Source organism: Phacochoerus africanus, chromosome 3 (assembly GCF_016906955.1).
Source record: "Phacochoerus africanus isolate WHEZ1 chromosome 3, ROS_Pafr_v1, whole genome shotgun sequence".
Lineage (NCBI taxonomy): Eukaryota > Metazoa > Chordata > Mammalia > Artiodactyla > Suidae > Phacochoerus > Phacochoerus africanus.
This window is the reverse complement of record NC_062546.1, coordinates 101,081,852-101,100,462: the sequence shown is the minus strand read 5'-3', so window position 1 is coordinate 101,100,462 and position 18,611 is coordinate 101,081,852. Positions and strand designations below refer to the sequence as shown.

The 18,611-nt window shown below is 37.1% G+C and overlaps 1 protein-coding gene across 1 annotated transcript in view; it reads left to right on the top strand.

Annotated features, from left to right (window-relative positions):
• The window catches only part of CSMD1 (CUB and Sushi multiple domains 1), a 1,865,356-nt gene that overhangs the window by 342,429 nt on the left and 1,504,316 nt on the right, over positions 1 to 18,611 (top strand). The window contains exon 2 of the mRNA XM_047772241.1: positions 9,550 to 9,766. Coding sequence (XP_047628197.1) covers positions 9,550 to 9,766 — 217 coding nt within the window. The remainder of the gene's footprint in view (positions 1 to 9,549; positions 9,767 to 18,611) is intronic.

Below are 18,611 nucleotides of genomic sequence, written 5' to 3'. Positions count from 1 at the left end.
GGGTGGGGGAGGGATGGATTGGGAATTTGGGGTTGGGTAATGCTAACTATTATATATAGGATGAGTAAACCACAAGGTCCTACGGTATACACACACACACACACAAAACTGAATCACTTTACTGTTCAGCAGAAATGAAAACAACAATGTAAAGCAATCATACTTCAATAAAATATATTTTTTTAAATGGGAAAAATAGAGCATTTGTAGAGATGATGGATAGGCCCCACTTCTAGTGGGGATTTGAGCACCCAGGGAGGAGTCAGACGATGGTTTTATTTTACCTTTGTTAACAAGTAAACTGAATTGACCGTATGGCATTACAATGAATCTATATCAATATTTTAGATTTTAATGCTCTATTTAAGGGAAACATTTCCTTACATTGATTCACCACCATTACCTTGAGACTGATTTATACTTCTTTTGAATTCTCATGTATTAAGGCAGGAATAGGAAATGACATTATTTCAAATTTGAGGAACAACTCAATTCTACTGACCGATAATAATGTGTTTCATCACTGGGTATTTCATTAAAAGATAAAGCAATATTGGATGTACAATTAAGAATGTTATTCTGCAGTCTATGGAGAGAGAATTATCTTAATTGACAATGCCTGGTATGTTTCGATGAGCAAAGTAGAATTGACTTCAAAATAGCTAGAGAAATGCAGACAAAGTTTTTGAAAGAAAAGACTCAAATTTAGATGGTAGCCTGTTTTGGGCAAAGAGTCATCTATTTAGAGTCTCAGAGTGAGATCTAGGAACCATGACAAAGTACAGCTTTATTTGCTTGTTTGTGTGGTGTAATTTTGTTTGTTTTGTGATATAACCAACTTCATCCTTCAAAATCTATAAAGTCAAATAATTTGGCCACTGCAGTCCTAGTGTTTTAAGTACCACAGTGTGAGCTGAGGACCACATAGGCAAAAGCACCAACCAGACACAGGTGTCATGAAGGCATCTTCTATAAAGCAGTGTCTACCCAGACATTTAAAAGAAAGCAGGGGAGAGCCATTAAGGGGTGAGACCCCACTGGTTGTTTTACTTGTAAAATTTTCTTAAAATCATGGGATTCTCTAGTGGAATATCCTTTTTAAAAATAGTATGGATCTTTCTTGACTTAGGGTTATATCTCAGTATTACATTCCAAGGAACCCACCGTAAGTTGAAAATATAAATTTAAATATTTAAATATACAATTTAAATATAAATAAAAATGGACTTATTATACCTCACCTACCAAACATCGCAGCTTAGCCTAGCTATACCTGAAGCACACTCAAAACATGTGTGCTAGACTACAGTTGAGCAAAATTACCTAACAAAAAGCCTATTTTATCAGTTGAGTATATGATGTAGTTTATTGAATACTATGCTGAAAGTGAAACAGAATGGCTCTCTGTCCAGGATGGTGGTAAGCATGTTAAGCATGTTGGCTGTTCTCCCTTGTGATCTTGGGGTTGGCAGGGAGCTGTGACTTTACCTGCCTAGCATCATGAAAGAATATCAGGCCACCTGTTACCAGCCAGGGGAAAAAAATAACTCAAAACTTGAAGTGTGCTTTCTGCTGCATATTGCTTCTGCACCATCATCAAGTCACAAAGTTGTAAGTCAAATCACAAGCTGGGGACCATCTGTAGCTGTCATAGTCCATTCAGACTACTATAACACAATTTCCTGCATTGAGGGCTCATAAACAGGAAAAATTTATTTCTCACACTCATGGAGGCAGCAAGTCCAGGATCAATGTGCCAGCAGATTCAAGTCTGGTGAGGATCCTCTTGGTACATAGATGGCCATCTTCTCGCTGTGTCCTCACATGTCAAAAGGGGAAGGAGCTCCCTGGGGTCTCTTTCATATGAGCACAAATCCTATTCATGAGGGAAGTATCCTCATGACCTCATCACCTTCCAAAGGCCCCAGCTACTAATATGTCAACATTGGGGATTGAATTCCACAAAGGAATTTTGGAGAGACACAGACATTCAATCTGAACCTACTGCAGCTATCCTTTCTCTTCCAGCTTCTACCTCCCTTCAACCACACTTCATCTCTAATTACTACAAAATGGTATCAATCTCATTATCACCCAGGTAACTTGACCAATCCCCAGTGCCCCATGCTTGAAATTAATCACATTTCATTCTGTTTGATCCACAGTGCAGTACTTATTTTGACCCTGTGCTATTTACAGAGTCCTGACGCAACTCTTCCTAGTGGATAGACATTGAATGACTTTATTACCATGAATTCAACAATTTCTCACTTGGTGAAACTACTGCAGTCCTAGAATTAACTCAAGACCCCTCTCCTGGGTACAGTAGCTAAGGAAACTACACTGACCTCACATCGAGCCATTCCAGGTCTGACTCATCACAGCCTCACCTTGTCCTGACCCCTCCTAGAAGGGAAAGGCAGAGATGCCAACATATGAAGGAGGATCATGTAGGAGAAAAAACAGCTTCAAATATAGCAAGGAATATTTAAATTAGTCTAAGGAGCTGTCACCAATCAGGCTGCTCTATAGGATTGACATAATAAAATCCTTCTCTTAGAATGGTAACAGCACACTCTGAATGTTCTAGGTGATCATGTGGCTAGAAAATATAATTAAAGTGATCTTTTTAGGATCAGTCCTTTATATTATTACAGATTCTTTCCTCTGGAGAGTATATGGGGATTGACAATCTATAATTTATAGCACCGCTGCCATTTCCCACACATGTACCCCAACCTGCCCACATGCCTCTGTAAGTGAATACCCAGTGCCAGACATTCTTCTAGTCATGGGGTTACAAACAAGACAGTTTCCTCATTCTTGGATGGTTTCTATATTAGTTACAGAGAGAGTGAGTAAATAACCAACCAAGATATTTTTACCACATGATAAATGTTATATGGAGACACAGCAAGATATGGGATAGTGAGTGATGATGGGGAGGGGCTGCTGACCAGGGTATGAGGAGCACCCCACACTCTGACCTGCAGGAGGAAGAGCCAGACATGAGGAGATATGCCAGAAGAACATTCAGGGAAGATGGATTAGCATGTGCAAAGGCCCTGAGGTGGGGACAGGCTTGGCGTGTTTGAGGAAAGGAATGATGATAAAGCAGACCAAACCTACATGTGGTTAGGATAACAAACTTTAGACAGGTGATGAAAGATTGTGCTCTATATGTCCACAATCTAGTGAAAACCCCACTTTATTTTGTAAGTGATAGCATGCAGATGTTTGTGGTTTGTGTGTCCTATAAGGACTGCCTCCTGAGTGGGGGAGGGCATGGGGAGGAGCTGGGTTTTGGGCTGAATCTCAGGCACATGGGCCTCTGGCTTTTCTCCTTTGCTCATGTTGTGTATAATCTCCCCTAAGCATTTGTAATTAAAACTGAACCCAGAGCTCTAAGGCTGCCAGCTAAGGTAGCTGAAACGCAGCTGCTCTGATGCACTGAGAAACTGAATGCCTTTAAACCTTCCTTCAGGGCACGCCCTTCCTAGAAAATGCCTGCAGACTTGTCATTTTGAAACACCTAAATCAGGACATTTTCCATCATGATCCTTCTACAATTCTTCACTTCCTAACTAATGCAGGCCCTGAACTAAAGAGGAAACCATAGAAGATAATGCAGAGCAGAGCTTAATGCATATTTGATCTGTTTATGGCTTCACAAAGTCCTTATCTGGTCAGAGACACTTCTGCTGCCATCAGTGAAATGTGAGGCCTCTGATATTGGAAATTCTGGATCCACTTCTAAGCATGTCATACTCCTTAGTCATTAAAGGAGATGAAAAATTCAAGTGAAGATCACAGCGGACCATTCTCTTTTACTTCTGAGTCATTGCATTGTCACATCCAATAGGAGGAGGGAAATTTCAGTCTTGTAGCACATTTACAGGTGTAGAGTCTATTTCCACAAAACTTCTAAAACAAGAAACTTTAGAGGTCAAAAATCTGGTTATAAGAAAGTAATACAAGATTCATTTGCACAGTTACATAATATATGAAAATGTAAATTGTTATTTTCATAGAATGGATGTAGGGGATAAATGGAGACAACCACTGAGTATAATAATTTTTGTAAAAATCTCCCTGAATTGCCTTGTTTTCAAAATGAACCACTGTGGTAATCCGAGCTTATTGCTAACAGGATATAAATACCTATTTGTTTTTGATGCCCATCTCCAAGGAGAGATACAGTTGTGAAGCTAACACAAATTTTGTTCATACTCTATATTTACATAAAAATCGATTTACTCTTTTAAATATCAGGTCAGATAGTTGGAAGACAACTATATATTTCTCAAATTTTCTCATCTCCAAATTATCCCTCTATAGTCTTGGCTGTCATTTGTCACATGACTTGTTTCCTTCTTGGTAAATTCAGGACAAAATATCCTTTCCTTGTATGGTTTCTTCACATACTGAGTATTACAGACAGAGCTTTCTGGGGGTCACAGTACCAAATCACATGTTAACACATCCCAGATGGCAAAATATTTGCTCTCAGGCATTTTATGTAGCAAAGGCATTACCTTATCATAAATTTTCAACTGAGTAAATATCCCAAAAAGCTAGCCAAACTGTGCTGAATATTCTAATGTAACTATAATTATATGATAATAAGTAAATATTACAACAGGTAGCCAAAGCTACTTCCTACCTGAAAGGCTGTGCAAGAATTAAATGAGAAAAGGTGTTCCAGAGGCTTAGTACATGAATTTACAAATAAGTCCTCCACTTCTGCTACTTTCCAAGAATGGATTAGCAGGTCCAGCAGTGAGGGAAAGAACAATTTCAACAAGTGGTGAAATCTGGGAGGCATTTGTTTATATGCACGTTCATTCATCAAGTGCTGACAGTGAATCAAGATGAATCACAGGTAAATCACACTGGAGAAATTTTTCTTCTAGGAAATGAAAGGTGTGGGCTAAACTGAGCACAGATCAGAGTTAGCATCCTGGCCAGGCACAGACTCAAAAGCGGTGACCTTTCAGAGTGGAGAGGCCATCTCAGGAGTGAGCAGGGCAGGATGATTTTTTTTTTTTTTTTTCAGCGGAGTGCTTCCAAGACTGACTTTCAAAGCTGGGAACTGCCTTTCCCGGGATAATTTTCCAGCCTCCGCGTGGGCACCCATCTGTCTAACAGTCCTTTGCTCCGCCGCTCCTAGGACTCCGGGGATTTTTCCTGTGGCCTCCCCACTGGGGCCCAGGTGATCCTGTGCAGCTTCTCAGAATAAACAGCAGCATCAACAACCAAACAAAGCAAGGCTCATTCCATATCCCATCCTTCCAGTCTCCTGTTCTTTCTGTAGGACTGGCAAACACATAATAACCCCAGAACAAATAGCTCACCTACTAATTAGGTAATAGGACAACGTTAAGTGTAGACAAGAGAAGCGCCCAGTGAAGTGAAAGGAATCATCATGATTGGTAACACGATTGCCAGTGATTTTTGTATGTTTGAACACTACTTTATACTTCAATTTTTAAAACATTTTTGATTTAAAAATTTTTTTTTAATTTTTTGTAATGGACATTTACTAAAGAAGGGCTGGGGTTTCCAAATAGTTTCTGAACATCCAGAGCTGCTGAATGTCTATATTCTGTCACTGTTTTAAGGCGGATCTAATATATTCCTGACTGTGAGGTCTGGTCATGATGAGCTGGGAGTACTTGCAGCAAAGGGTGGCTGCCTTCACCACCTCTCATTCTCTCAGCTGTGATTTCAGGGAACAAATCAATACCAGGGGTTGGGGATGTAGTCAAGACTTGGGAGATTGTTACAATTTATAGTCACTTTTTCTTTTTCTAATTTTAGAAAAATACCTCCCTGATTCTGAATCTCCAGCTGCATCTGCTTATTGTTTTTCTGTTGTGTTACCTTTCTTATATTGCCCTGTGAGGTTTATTCATTATATGGTGTATAGGTCATTGGTTGACTATGTGGATTAGAAATACATCTTATTTTTTAAAATTTCCTTTTCATGGTTTTCTTTTATGATGATTACCTTTTGTGTGCCATTTAAGAAATGTGTGCTTACCACACAGTTATGAAGATTTTTTAATGTTGTTTCCTTTTTACATTTTACATTTAGGTCTGCAGTCCATTTGGGTGTGATATTTTGTATATATTATGGAGCAGGGATTGAGATTTATTTTAGAGATCCAGTTGGCCCAGCACCATCTACTGAAGAAACCATCCTTTTCCCTAAGCCCTGCAGTGTGACTTTTGTCATAAACCTAGTGTCTGTATCTCTGCAGTTTTGGAGATTTTCTATTCTGTTCCATTGTCTCTTTAACTTGGTTTGCACTGATTAAACATCATTTGAATTATTGCATCTTTATAGCAAAACGTGACACTAAGTAGCAAATGATCTCTCAAGATTGTCTTGGGAAAAACAATTGTCTTGAAAATTCTCAGCCCAGATCTATTCCATCGGGTTCTATTTCAGGCACAGAGTCTTGAGAAATCCCTCAGTTGTTTGCACTGTGTAGTCAAGCTTGGCAGTTACTTATCCAAGAACTTTTGAGTAGTTCCCTATGTTTCTAAAGGGGCACCTGGAAAAGCCTATCTATGGATCAAATGAAACTCATTCTGCAAAACTCACTCTAAAAATCGATAACCAAATGTTATTCCTTGGAGAAAATCTTAAAATCTGATAATCTGGTTCTCCATGATGGGTCTCTAATAGTAACTCCTTTGTGGCTGACACTTTTCTGTTGAATTTACTTTTCTTTCCTCCAATTTATAATCAAGTCTTCACTTTTTGATTTACTGTGAAGCAAGAATTTCTAGATAAACCAGAAAAGCTATTTTCTTTAAAGACCTTTCAAAACCCCACAGCTTTAATATCTACTTGTTACAGTGTCATTGTTAGATTTAAATTTAGTGGAAAATGTGCTTCTTATTAGTTCTTCAGTTTTAAACTCATAAATCCCTTTCATTAAATCTTTTTTTTTAAGATTTAGCAAACTTCCCAAGCATTTGATAATATTAGTGTGAAAAATTTGAGCTCCCTGAGAGTTACTATGGTGACTATTTTTTTTTAAGTGTAAAATGTAGTTGGAAATAATTGTTTGTCATTCAACAATAAAAGCTGGGATGATACTTGTATTCAAGGACTTCTATCACATGCAATAATCTGAGAATGCCCAGATTATTCTTAATATTCTTAGTGTCAAAACATTTAAATACATTGAAACATACTGGTAGAAAATGGCCAGATTAAGAAGGAATGAAATGTAGCAAGCAATGTTCAGAGGCTACTTAATAGCTAACCTCAGACAAATTAAATATTGGAATGATTTGATAGGAGTTATTTGGTTCCTCACATGATCATATTTACAGTTAAAATGATGCAAGCCTGTTCATTAAGGTAGGTTACGTAACCTCCGAGTTCTGCTCTTAGCCCCCTTGATTTTTCATTGCCTGGTTGAGCTGTGGTTGTGGCAGGCACTCTCTGAGGTAATGCACAGAAAACATTTAAACAACTACAGGGACCAAGTCTCATGTCCTCAAAGGCTTATAAGCAGGAGGAATTACCTAGGAAGCAGAGGCATGAGGAACAGGTTAGGAGGAAAACCAGGGAGCAAGGGTAGGTGGATGAAGCCCACGGTGTGGCAGAAGAGGAACAGATTGGTGAGACTGGCAAGGGGGGGATTTTAGGGTTTGCCTGATGGTGGGAATACAAATGGTAGTCCAGGTGCATGGCTGTCATTCATCGTCCAGATGCTATCTTTCAGCAGAAGATCCTTATAAGAATCCTGGGGCTGCAATTTACCCCCCCTCCAAAAAAAAGGTCCTGTTCTTTGGAACTGCTCGTGAATCTGAGGATTGACAGAAGCTGGGTGTTAAGAGTCCCAGCCTGATCAGGGGCTTGAGGGGGTTTTGTGGGACTCCGCTCTCTCTCCCATCTTTTCTGTCACCATGTTGTTTGGGTCCTGCACTCAATTCTCCTGGTGGTGTGGGATTCCCCACGGCAACCACCGAGCAATGCTCAGGACACTAGCTGTAATTCACTTCCATCCTGACACTCTCCACCTGGAGTCAGCCTCAGATTCCACAGGTAAAGGGCTCACACTCGCAAGAGTATCCTTCACCTCACAGGTCAATCTGTTACCTCTGCTTCTGATGCACTGGTTATAAATCAGAGGCTCCCAGGGCTCCCTCCTTGGGTTTGAGTCATTTGTTCGGTAGCTCACAGAATTCAGGAAATCTGTTTATTCACTAGATTACTGGTTTAGTAAAGAATTCAACAGCCAGATGGAGATGCACAGGGCAGGATGTGGGGAAGAGGTGCTGAGCTTCCATGCCCCCTCTGAGCTCACACATCTCCTAGCATCTCCATGTGTTTGCCAACCCAGAAGCTCTCCAAGAACCCTCCTTTTGCATTTTTGGTGAAGGCCTCATCACACAGGCATGGCTGATTAAATCATTGGCCATTGGTGATTGATTCAAGCTCGAGCCCCTCTCCCCAAAGGTCAGGAGGTTAGGGCTGAAAGTTTCAACCCTCTAATCACAGGGTTAGCTCTCCAGGGAACACATCCCTAGGTCTGGTCCAACACTTGCCTCATTAACATAACAAAAGATGCCCCTCCCCATCACTTAGGAAATTCCAAGAGATTTAGGATCTCTGTGCCAGAGGGAACAGGGACCATATAAACATTTCGTATTATAAATCACAACATCAAATATGTAGATCTTGAACACTAAGAGCTATCCTAATTCCTCCTCTCTAAGGGGAGTTACAGTTAAGAGGGTGAATGAAATGTGGGTTACCTTATAAAACCTGGTGGGGAAGCTAAAAACTCTTCTTGCCCAATTCTGATTCTGGGCCTTTTCTTAGTGGAGACCATCATTTAGATAAGCATCTTCCCTTCTCTGTAATCCAATAAACCCCACCAAGTAAACAGGAGATATCAAGTGTTGGAGGGTCCCTTATTTTGCTGGGATCCTTCCTAATTTCAGCATAGTTCAATTTCTCTTAATACCTTTTGCTTTCCACTGGGTAAGATTCCTCTGCTCTCATTTTATTCTTCGGTTTATGGGACTTTAACCAGTGTGGATGCAAAAAGTTTGAATTTTGATCGTGGTTTTACCTAACTATATTACCTCAGATTGCAGTCATCAGATATATTAATATGTGTGTGTATTTAGTGAGTGGTATAAGGGTGGTTTTATCTGTCAATTTAGTTTCCCCAGCAAGGAACTTATGGCCTGAGGTTCATCATAATACTGTGCATATAATTGACACCAAATTTGTTTCACAAATATGGGCAGTTTGATATGGATGAAGCTGTTAAAAAAGAATTCCCAAATGTTGTATGTTTTCTTTCTTTTTCCTCTTTTTTCTGGGAGACAGGGAGTGGTAGAGTTTTATCTTTTAGCACCAGAGAACACTGCTATAACTTATCATTCAATATTTGTGCATGAAGGATTACAAAATAAGTCATTATAAAAATTAGCACGAATGGTGAGACAATGTAAAAAATAATAGATTCAAGATATACCAAACTCATATGCTTTTTTGTGTATTTTCCGTTTCAGGTCAGAACTGTGGAGGCTTAGTGCAGGGTCCCAATGGCACCATCGAGAGCCCAGGGTTTCCACACGGTTACCCCAACTATGCGAACTGTACCTGGATTATCATCACAGGAGAGCGTAATCGGATACAGTTGTCATTCCATACCTTTGCTCTCGAAGAAGATTTTGATATTTTATCAGTTTACGATGGACAGCTCCAACAAGGGAATTTGAAAGTGAGGTAAAGTGTTGGTTCTTCCTATCATAGATGAGGTAGCAAAATTTGACATACTTAGTTTCTGAAACTTAGTTGGGATTAACATTTGAATTGAATTATCAGAAAAGAGCATTTTAGTTACTCTAAAGCAAAAGTAAAGACTGTAGATGTATGGACAATTTTTTTAATAACAAAAAACATAACTTCTTCCTGAAAGCAATCACTGACTTCATTTATAGGCATCAAATTGCTCAAGATCTGTAAGACAGTGTTGCCAAGGTAATTTAAGTCAAGTTATAATACACCATTGTTTTTAAGCTACTGTGGATTTGAGAGAAAAAGTACAAAGGTACATGCATGAGTACAATTTAGAGACAACAAAAGAAACTTTGATATTGTCAGAGAATACACTTAACACAAAGAGCCTAGAAGGTGGGTGGGGGAAGAACATGAAAGAATACTGGAATTCTTTGGAGAAGTTTTGGTTTTCACTATCATAATATATTCCATTTCCAATTAGTTTTCTCTTTTGATCTATGATTTTTACCATGAAGAAAAAAAATATTTCCTGGATGATTTTAAGTTATATTTTTCATTTATCACTAAGAAAAAAAATTGCACCTGTACAACTGTATCCATTTTTTTCTTTAATTTTGCAAAAAAAAAAAAAAGAGGAATATTCCTTTCAAAGAAATTGGAATTTCTTAGCAAAACTGCTGAACATATTTAAATATATATATGGGAGTTATCTTGTGGTGCAGCAGGTTAGGGATCTGGCAGTGTCACTACAGCAACTTGGGTTACTGCTGTGGCACAGGTTTGATCCCTGGCCTAGAAACTTCCACGTGTCACAGGTGCAGCCAAAAAAAAAAAAAAAAGCAAAAAACCCCCATATATATATAGCTTATATATATATATATATATATATATATATATATAGCTTTTATACATACATATACATATAGCTTTTATAGATACATATAGCTTTTATAGATACATATAGCTTTTATAGATACATATAGCTTTTATAGATACATATAGCTTTTATAGATACATATAGCTTTTATAGATACATATAGCTTTTATAGATACATATAGCTTTTATAGATACATATAGCTTTTATAGATACATATAGCTTTTATAGATACATATAGCTTTTATAGATACATATAGCTTTTATAGATACATATAGCTTTATAGATACATATAGCTTTATAGATACATATAGCTTTTATAGATACATATAGCTTTTATAGATACATATAGCTTTTATAGATACATAGCTTTTCAGATTCATAGCTTTTATAGATACATATAGCTTTTATAGATACATATAGCTTTTATAGATACATATAGCTTTATAGATACATATAGCTTTTATAGATACATATAGCTTTTATAGATACATATAGCTTTTATAGATACATATAGCTTTTATAGATACATATAGCTTTTATAGATACATATAGCTTTTATAGATACATATAGCTTTTATAGATACATATAGCTTTTATAGATACATATAGCTTTTATAGATACATATAGCTTTTATAGATATATATAGCTTATATATATATATAAGTTTATATGTATTTATATGTGTGTATATATATATATATATATATATATATATATATATATATATATGGCTTTAATCTCTGGTTTTAAAATTCTATGTTAATTAGAGATTGTTTGTTGAACATACAGAGTCTTATAGAAAAAAAATGCCAGTAGGCAAAAGAGATTGCAATTTTAGAGAAATAAAATGGCATTGATGCTAATGTTAGCAGTAATAAATTATATACTTCATGATTTTATAAATTGAGAAAGATCTCTAGCTAAAAAATTATATATTTGTAAATCTAATTAATAGATTAATATTATATATATTATTGTATATTAGTAAATCTGTAATATAATAATAAATATATAATATTAATTTACACTATTAATATAAATATGTGTAAATTAACTATGCAGTCAATATGTTAAACCTATAAGATTTATATATTTCAAATGTTTTATTTATGTGTTTTCAAATATCAAACACCCTATAGTTTTTTCTGAGTTATCTCCAATATTTTGGTCTGTTTTTAGAAAGGTGTTTCCAGTTTGCCCTTCCTGACATATTGCATACAGCTATCTCCTTTATGGATCCATTAGGTCAAGTGTATTTCTCCTTGTCTCAAATATGTAAGCCTGCATTTGGATGTTTGGACAAAGTATCTACATAGGCAGTCTTTGCTAATTTTATGCAAGTTTTGTTAACTTCTTTCATGCTCTTCTAACTATTCATCATTTATTAGTTTTTATACCACATAAATTATTCTACTAGGGAACCATGGTATGTTGTAATAACAGGAAAGAATTGTAATAAAAACTGCAAAAAGCTATGACAAAAAATAGAGACTCCAGTTTACTCTACTATTAAGGCATATGACTCTATGTTAAAAGTATTTCTTGGAGTTCCCATCGTGGTCCAGTGGTTGACGAATCTGACTAGGAACCACGAGGTTGCAGGTTCGATCCCTGGCCTTGCTCAATGGGTTAAGGATCCCGTGTTTCCGCAAGCTGTGGTGTAGGTTGCAGACATGGCTCAGATCTGGCATTGCTGTGGCTCTGGCCTAGGCTGGCAGTGAGCTTTGGTGTAGGTTGCAGACATGGCTCAGATCTGGCATTGCTGTGGCTATGGCCTATGCTGGCAGCTGTAGCTCCAATTTGACCCCTACCCTGGGAACCTCCATGTGCCCAGGGAGTGGCCCTAGAAAAGGCAAAAAGACCAAAAAAAAAAAAAAAAAGAAAGTATTTCTTTCTCTTTCAATTAAAAAATGCCTATTAGGAGTTCCTTACGTGGCACAGTGGAAACAAATCTGACTGGGAACCATGAGGTTTCAAGTTCCATCCCTCGCCTCACTCAATGGGTTAAGATCCTGCATTGCCGTGAGCTGAGCATAGATCACAGATGTGGCTCGGATCTGGCTTTGCTGTGGCTCTGGCATAGGCCAGCAGCTGTAGCTCCAATTTGACCTCCAGCCTGGGAACCTCCGTATGCCACGGGTGCAGCCCTAAAAGGACAAAGAAAAAAAAAAAAGTGCCTATTAAATAAATAAGTAAAAAATACTTCTCTGTGAGGAAGAACTCCCAACTCCCACAGATAACTTCCCCTGGAGTCACCACAAATGCAACTAGATGGATTGTCTGTCTTAACATGATTGAATGTGGTTTGTAATTTACTGTCCAGCTGAAAGCACTCATGTTCTGAAGGAAAAAGTACAAATGATCTTCAAGTCTATTAATTAAAAATATTTTTGGTCATTTTTATGTACCTTTTAGGTTCATACATTATTGGGGGGAATTATTTCCCAAGTAATTAAATAAAGTCTTATCACTTGTAAAACAAACACAACTTCTCTTTCAGTATTTCCATTCCCTCTAATTCCTATCATTCTCTCTTCTAAAGGAAACGTACCTTAAATGTTACTGTGCTCAACTACCTGTCTTTATATGATGTATTATTCTGTTTTTATGTTGATGTTATGATCACTTTGTATGTTAATAACTCTAAAGTTTAGAAGACAGCATGCTTGTCACTGTCAGTATTCTAATAGGATCAGTGGTAGAAATATTAAGGTTAGAAGAGTTAGACTCATTGTAGCTTAGTTTGTGTTTCCAGTGAATAGTATATAAATTAGTATCTGTGCCTCAGAGAGTTTAAAGACTGCTGAGTTATATATATGACATCATGATTCTTTTACTCAGATATTTTTACTAGAGAAAATAAAGAAGGTTGATAAGAAAGAGACTGCTTGAGTTCATATAAATTGCTCAGTTACCTATGATTTTTCATTTGAGACAAATAACCAATATGTCTCATATTTCTGCCTGTTTCTTGTTCTTAGAGTAAGGAAAATGTGTTCATGTTTATAGGAAATCCTTTAATTCTTCCTCTTAACTCCACAATCAGAATGCCTCTTAGAGTGGCCATATTCTCATAAGGTTTTGTACCTCTTCTGGGAACCATTCCACATCATCCAACAAAGAGACAAAATGTATCGGAAACAGAGTTGCAGCAATGACTGCCAAACACTAAGGCTCTTTACTCACATCAAAGTTGAATAAATAATGATGTGAAATAGGAATATGAGTATTGTTAGGGCAAAGGTGTGAGCTGGTTATGACATTTCAACATTAGCCAATGGACAAAGTAGTTATAAATTGTATCAAGTCCTAATTATCACTGTTGTATGGAAAATCTAATGCTATTTGCTTCCCATTATCTCTTGGAACAGGTGTTTCTTTCTCAAGTGCAATTAACTTACAACATTGAAAGCAGCTCTGGAATCCAAACTAAGGATACTTTTGTGAAAGGATAGGTGTCTGAGCTGCAGATCTACTGGGTTCTCACCATAGTTATTACCTAGAGCTGTCATGGTCTGCTATTGTTTTCCTCAAACAACTCAAAATATGCACTCACACACACAAAATTAGCAGTTTTATTAAACAGCATAAGCATTTTATTGTAAAGAAATTTATCTTGTTTAACTATAATATGTAACTTTTTTTTGTGAAAAAAACATAAGGTTTAGATTTAATCCCCAACTAACAGAAGAGAATTTGGAGGCTGTAATTACCAATGTTCACAATATATCTTGAAATTTAGTTAAGAATATACGATTTACTCTAGGCTAAAAAAAAAAAAAAACTTTAAAATAAAAAGGTGCATTATGGGTTTTATCTTGGATTATTTCTATAACACAAATGCTATATGATTTATATCTCCATCAATAAATTAGAGTTTAATATATAGATACTGAGAGTTAAATTAAGACTTGTAAGCACAAGAGAAAATATCAGATTCAAACTTAGAAATAGAAATCTTCTCTTGAGTTATTTAGATTCAAAACCCTAATTCCTCACTGTTATTTATGGGCTGCCACATCACCCTTATTTTTTTAACTCAATAAATCTTACTGTATTTATAGTTGTACAATGATAACCCAGTTTTATAGCATTTCTATCCCAAACCCCCAGCACATTCCTGCCCTCCCCAACATGTCTCCTTTGATATCTGTGTTTTTTAAAGCCTGTGAGTCAGTTTCTGTTCTGCAAAAAAGTTCCTTGTATCCTTTTTTCGGATTCCATATATAAGTGATAGCATGTTTGTGTCTCACTGTCTAACTTCACTTAGCATGATAATTTCTGTGTCCATGCATGTTGCTGCAGATGCCATTATTTCATTCCTGTTTATAGCTGAGTAATATTCCATTGTGTATATGTACCACATCTTCTTTATCCACTTCACTGTCGATGGACATTTAGGTTGCTTCCATGACTTTGCTATTGTATATAGTGCTGCAATGCACATTGATGTACATGTATCTTTTCCAGTCATGGTTTTCTCTGGATAGATGCCCAGGAGTGGGATTACTAGATCAAATGGTAATTCTATTTTTAGTTTTCTGAGGAATCTTCATGCTGTTTTCCATTGTGGTTGGACCAATTTACATTCCTACCAACAGTGTAAATGGGTTTCCTTTTCTTCACACCCTCTCCAGCATTTATTGTTTGTAGACTTTTTGATGGTGGTCATTCTGGTATGCAAGGTGGTACCTCAGAGTGGTTTTGATTTGCATTTATCTAATAATTAGTGATGTTGAACATCTTTTCATGTGTTTTTGGCCATCTGTATGTCTTTGGAGAATTGTCGGTTTAGATCGTCTGCCCGTTTTTGATGGGGTTGTTTTTTTTGGTATTGAACTGGAGGAGGTGTTTATATATTACAGAGATTAATCCCTTGTCATTCATTTCATTTTCAAATACTTTATCCCTTTCTGTGGGTTGTCTTTTCATTTTGTTTAGAGTTCTATTTTCTGTGCAAAAACTTTTAAGTTTAATTAGGTACAATTTTTTTATTTTTGTTTTTATTGTCATTACTCTAGGAGATGGATCTGAGAGGATATTGCCTATGTTTTCCTCTAAGAGATTTATAGTATCTGGTCTTATATTTAGGTGTTTAATCTATTTTGAGTTTATTTTTGTATATGCTGTTAGGAAGTGTTCTAGTTTCATTCATTTACCTGTAGATATCCAGTTATCCCAGCACCACTTTTTGAAGGGACTGTCTTTTCTCCATTATATATTCTTGCTTCCTTTGTCATAGATGAGTTGACCATAGGTACATGGCTTCACTGCTTTTTTTTTAAACTTCTGGCCATATTGACTCTGTAACTTCTTCTGATTCTCAAATCTCCCTGGAAGTCCAACCATACAGTCTCTCTCTTTTTTTTTTTAATAGTTTTTGTTTTTCCATTATAGCTAGTTTACACTGTTCTGTCAATTTTCTGCTGTACAGCAAGGTGACCCAGACATACATGCATATATACATAATTTTTCTCACATTATTATGCTCCACCATAAGCGACTAGATATAGTTCCCAGTACTGTACAGCAGGACCAACCATATAGTCTTAAAACCTAAACTTTGTTTTGCAACATCTCTTATAAATCACAACCTGTTTTGATCCTCTCAGAAAATCCTCCACGAAGGCCCTGTTCGATCCTAAGTTGACCGTACACATGGGTTGAACAATACATCAATACAGTGACACACCTCCCCCAGGTTCAGTCCCCGGTAATCCTAAAACATTTTTTGCAGTCCTGTTCTCGTTCTATATTGCCAGTAGGATGATAAACACTCTATGAACAAGACCCTGATGTTCAAGGAATTCTATAATCTGACTCCACTACATTTCCTGCCTTCAGTCTCTTTCCTCTGTTTTCCCTCTGTGTTCCAGTCTATTCAGGCTGCTATAATAGGTGCCCACAGACTGGGGAGCTTAATAACATGAAATATATTTCCCATAGATCTGGAGGCTGAAAGTTCAAGATGCCAGAAAATTTGGTATCTAATGAGGGCCTGTTTCTGGATCCCTAGGGGGCTGTTTCTATGTCCTCATGTGGTAGGAGGGGCAGGGGAACTCTCTGGGATCTTTTAAAAGGACACTAATCGCATTCATGAGGGCTGTACCTCCCCCCTGCTCCCCGCCCTGCCAGTTCATCTCCCAAAGTCCCTGCCTTCAAATACCAGCACATTGGGGTCTAGGGTTTCAACATATGAATCTTGGAGGAGGACACCAACAATCAGTCTCCAGTTCTAGGGGAGTTTTCATATTTAGTTGAATGAGTCTATGAGTTATTCTAACAAAAATACTTTCAAATATGATAAAATACATATAATGAAATGCTTATGGGTGCATTTTGATAGTGTTAAAAAATTCAAGGAGTTCCCATCATGGCTCAGCAGAAATGAATCTGACTAGTATCCATGAGGAAGCAGGTTTGATCCCTGGCCTCTCTCAGTAGGTTAAGGATTCGGGATTGCCATGAGCTGTGGTATAGGTCACAGGTGTGGCTCAGATCTGGTGTTGCTATGGCTGTGGTGTAGGCTGGCAGCTGTAGCTCCAATTTGACCCCTAGCCTGGGAACCTCCATATGCCACAGGTACAGCCCTAAAAAAAAGGACAAAAAAAAATTCAAGGATGTCTATATTTCTGTAGAGTCCAAAAATTAGTGCATGTATGTGATACCGTGTACCATTAAAATTAATGAAATCTTTGCTGATATGAAGCGATCTCACTATAATTTACATTTATACATTATAGCAGTATCAGAGTGACCAATTTCTCTCAGTATTTTATTTTTCTTGAATAAATGATGAAGCGTGCCAGTGGGATTCTGGATGATGGCGGGCTCCTGGGTATCCCTTTCTTATGTGTAATTGAAGCACACTGTCGTGATTTCAAGGATGCTGTGGAGTGAGAATAAGAGCATCTCTATAGCCTGAGGGCTGCCTACCAGCCATTGCAATTTTAATCAAGATAAAACAATGCCTTAATCCAGAAAAGTTTGACCACAGGCCAGGAGTAGGGGAGGTTTGGTTATTATTGTTGTAGTTGTTTAAATTTTTATCTTTTTAAAAATTGAGATATAGTTGATGTACAATATTATATGAGTTTTGGGGGTATGACATGGTCACAATTTTTAAAAGTTATACTCCATTTATAGTTATTATAAACTATTGGCTGTATTCCTTGTGTTGTATACTGTGTCCTTGTGGTTTATTTATTGTATACATAGTAGCTTGTCCCTCTTAATTCCTTGCCCCTATTTTGCCCCTCCCTCCTTTCCCCTCCCCACTGACAACTGCTAGTTTGATCTCTGTGAATCTGTTTCTATTTTGCCATACTCATTTGTTTCTTTTAATTTTTAGGTTTCACATGTAAGTGAAAACAGAGTATTTGCCTCTGTCTGATCTATTTCATTAAGCATCATACCCTCTAAGTCCAAACATGTTGCTGCAAATGGCAAAATTCTGTTCTCTTCATGGCTGGGTAATATTCCATTGTCTATATATACCACATCTTCTTTATCCATTCATCTTTTGATGGACACTTAGGTTGCTTTCATATCTTGGACATTATAAATGATGCTTCTATGAATGTTAGGGTGCATGTACTATTTGAAGTAGTGTTTTGGGCTTTTTGTTTCTTTTCTAAGTGTGTGTGCTCTGTGGAATTCTGTGGGGGCAATTATCTCTATGTGTATGAATATCTCTATTTCAAAGTCTCTTTCTCTCACTCTCTCCAATCTATTAATCTATATGTATATCAGTGTTTCTCATCCAGGAGTTATTTTAAGCCCCATGGGACATTTGGCAATGTCTCAAGACATTTTTGGTTGTCACAGTTGGGTGGGGGTGCTACTGGGATGTGGCAGGTATGATACAGAGATGCTGGTAGATGTTATACAATGCACAGGACAGCCCCACATGACAAAGAATTGTCTACCACCAAATGGCAAAAATACCAA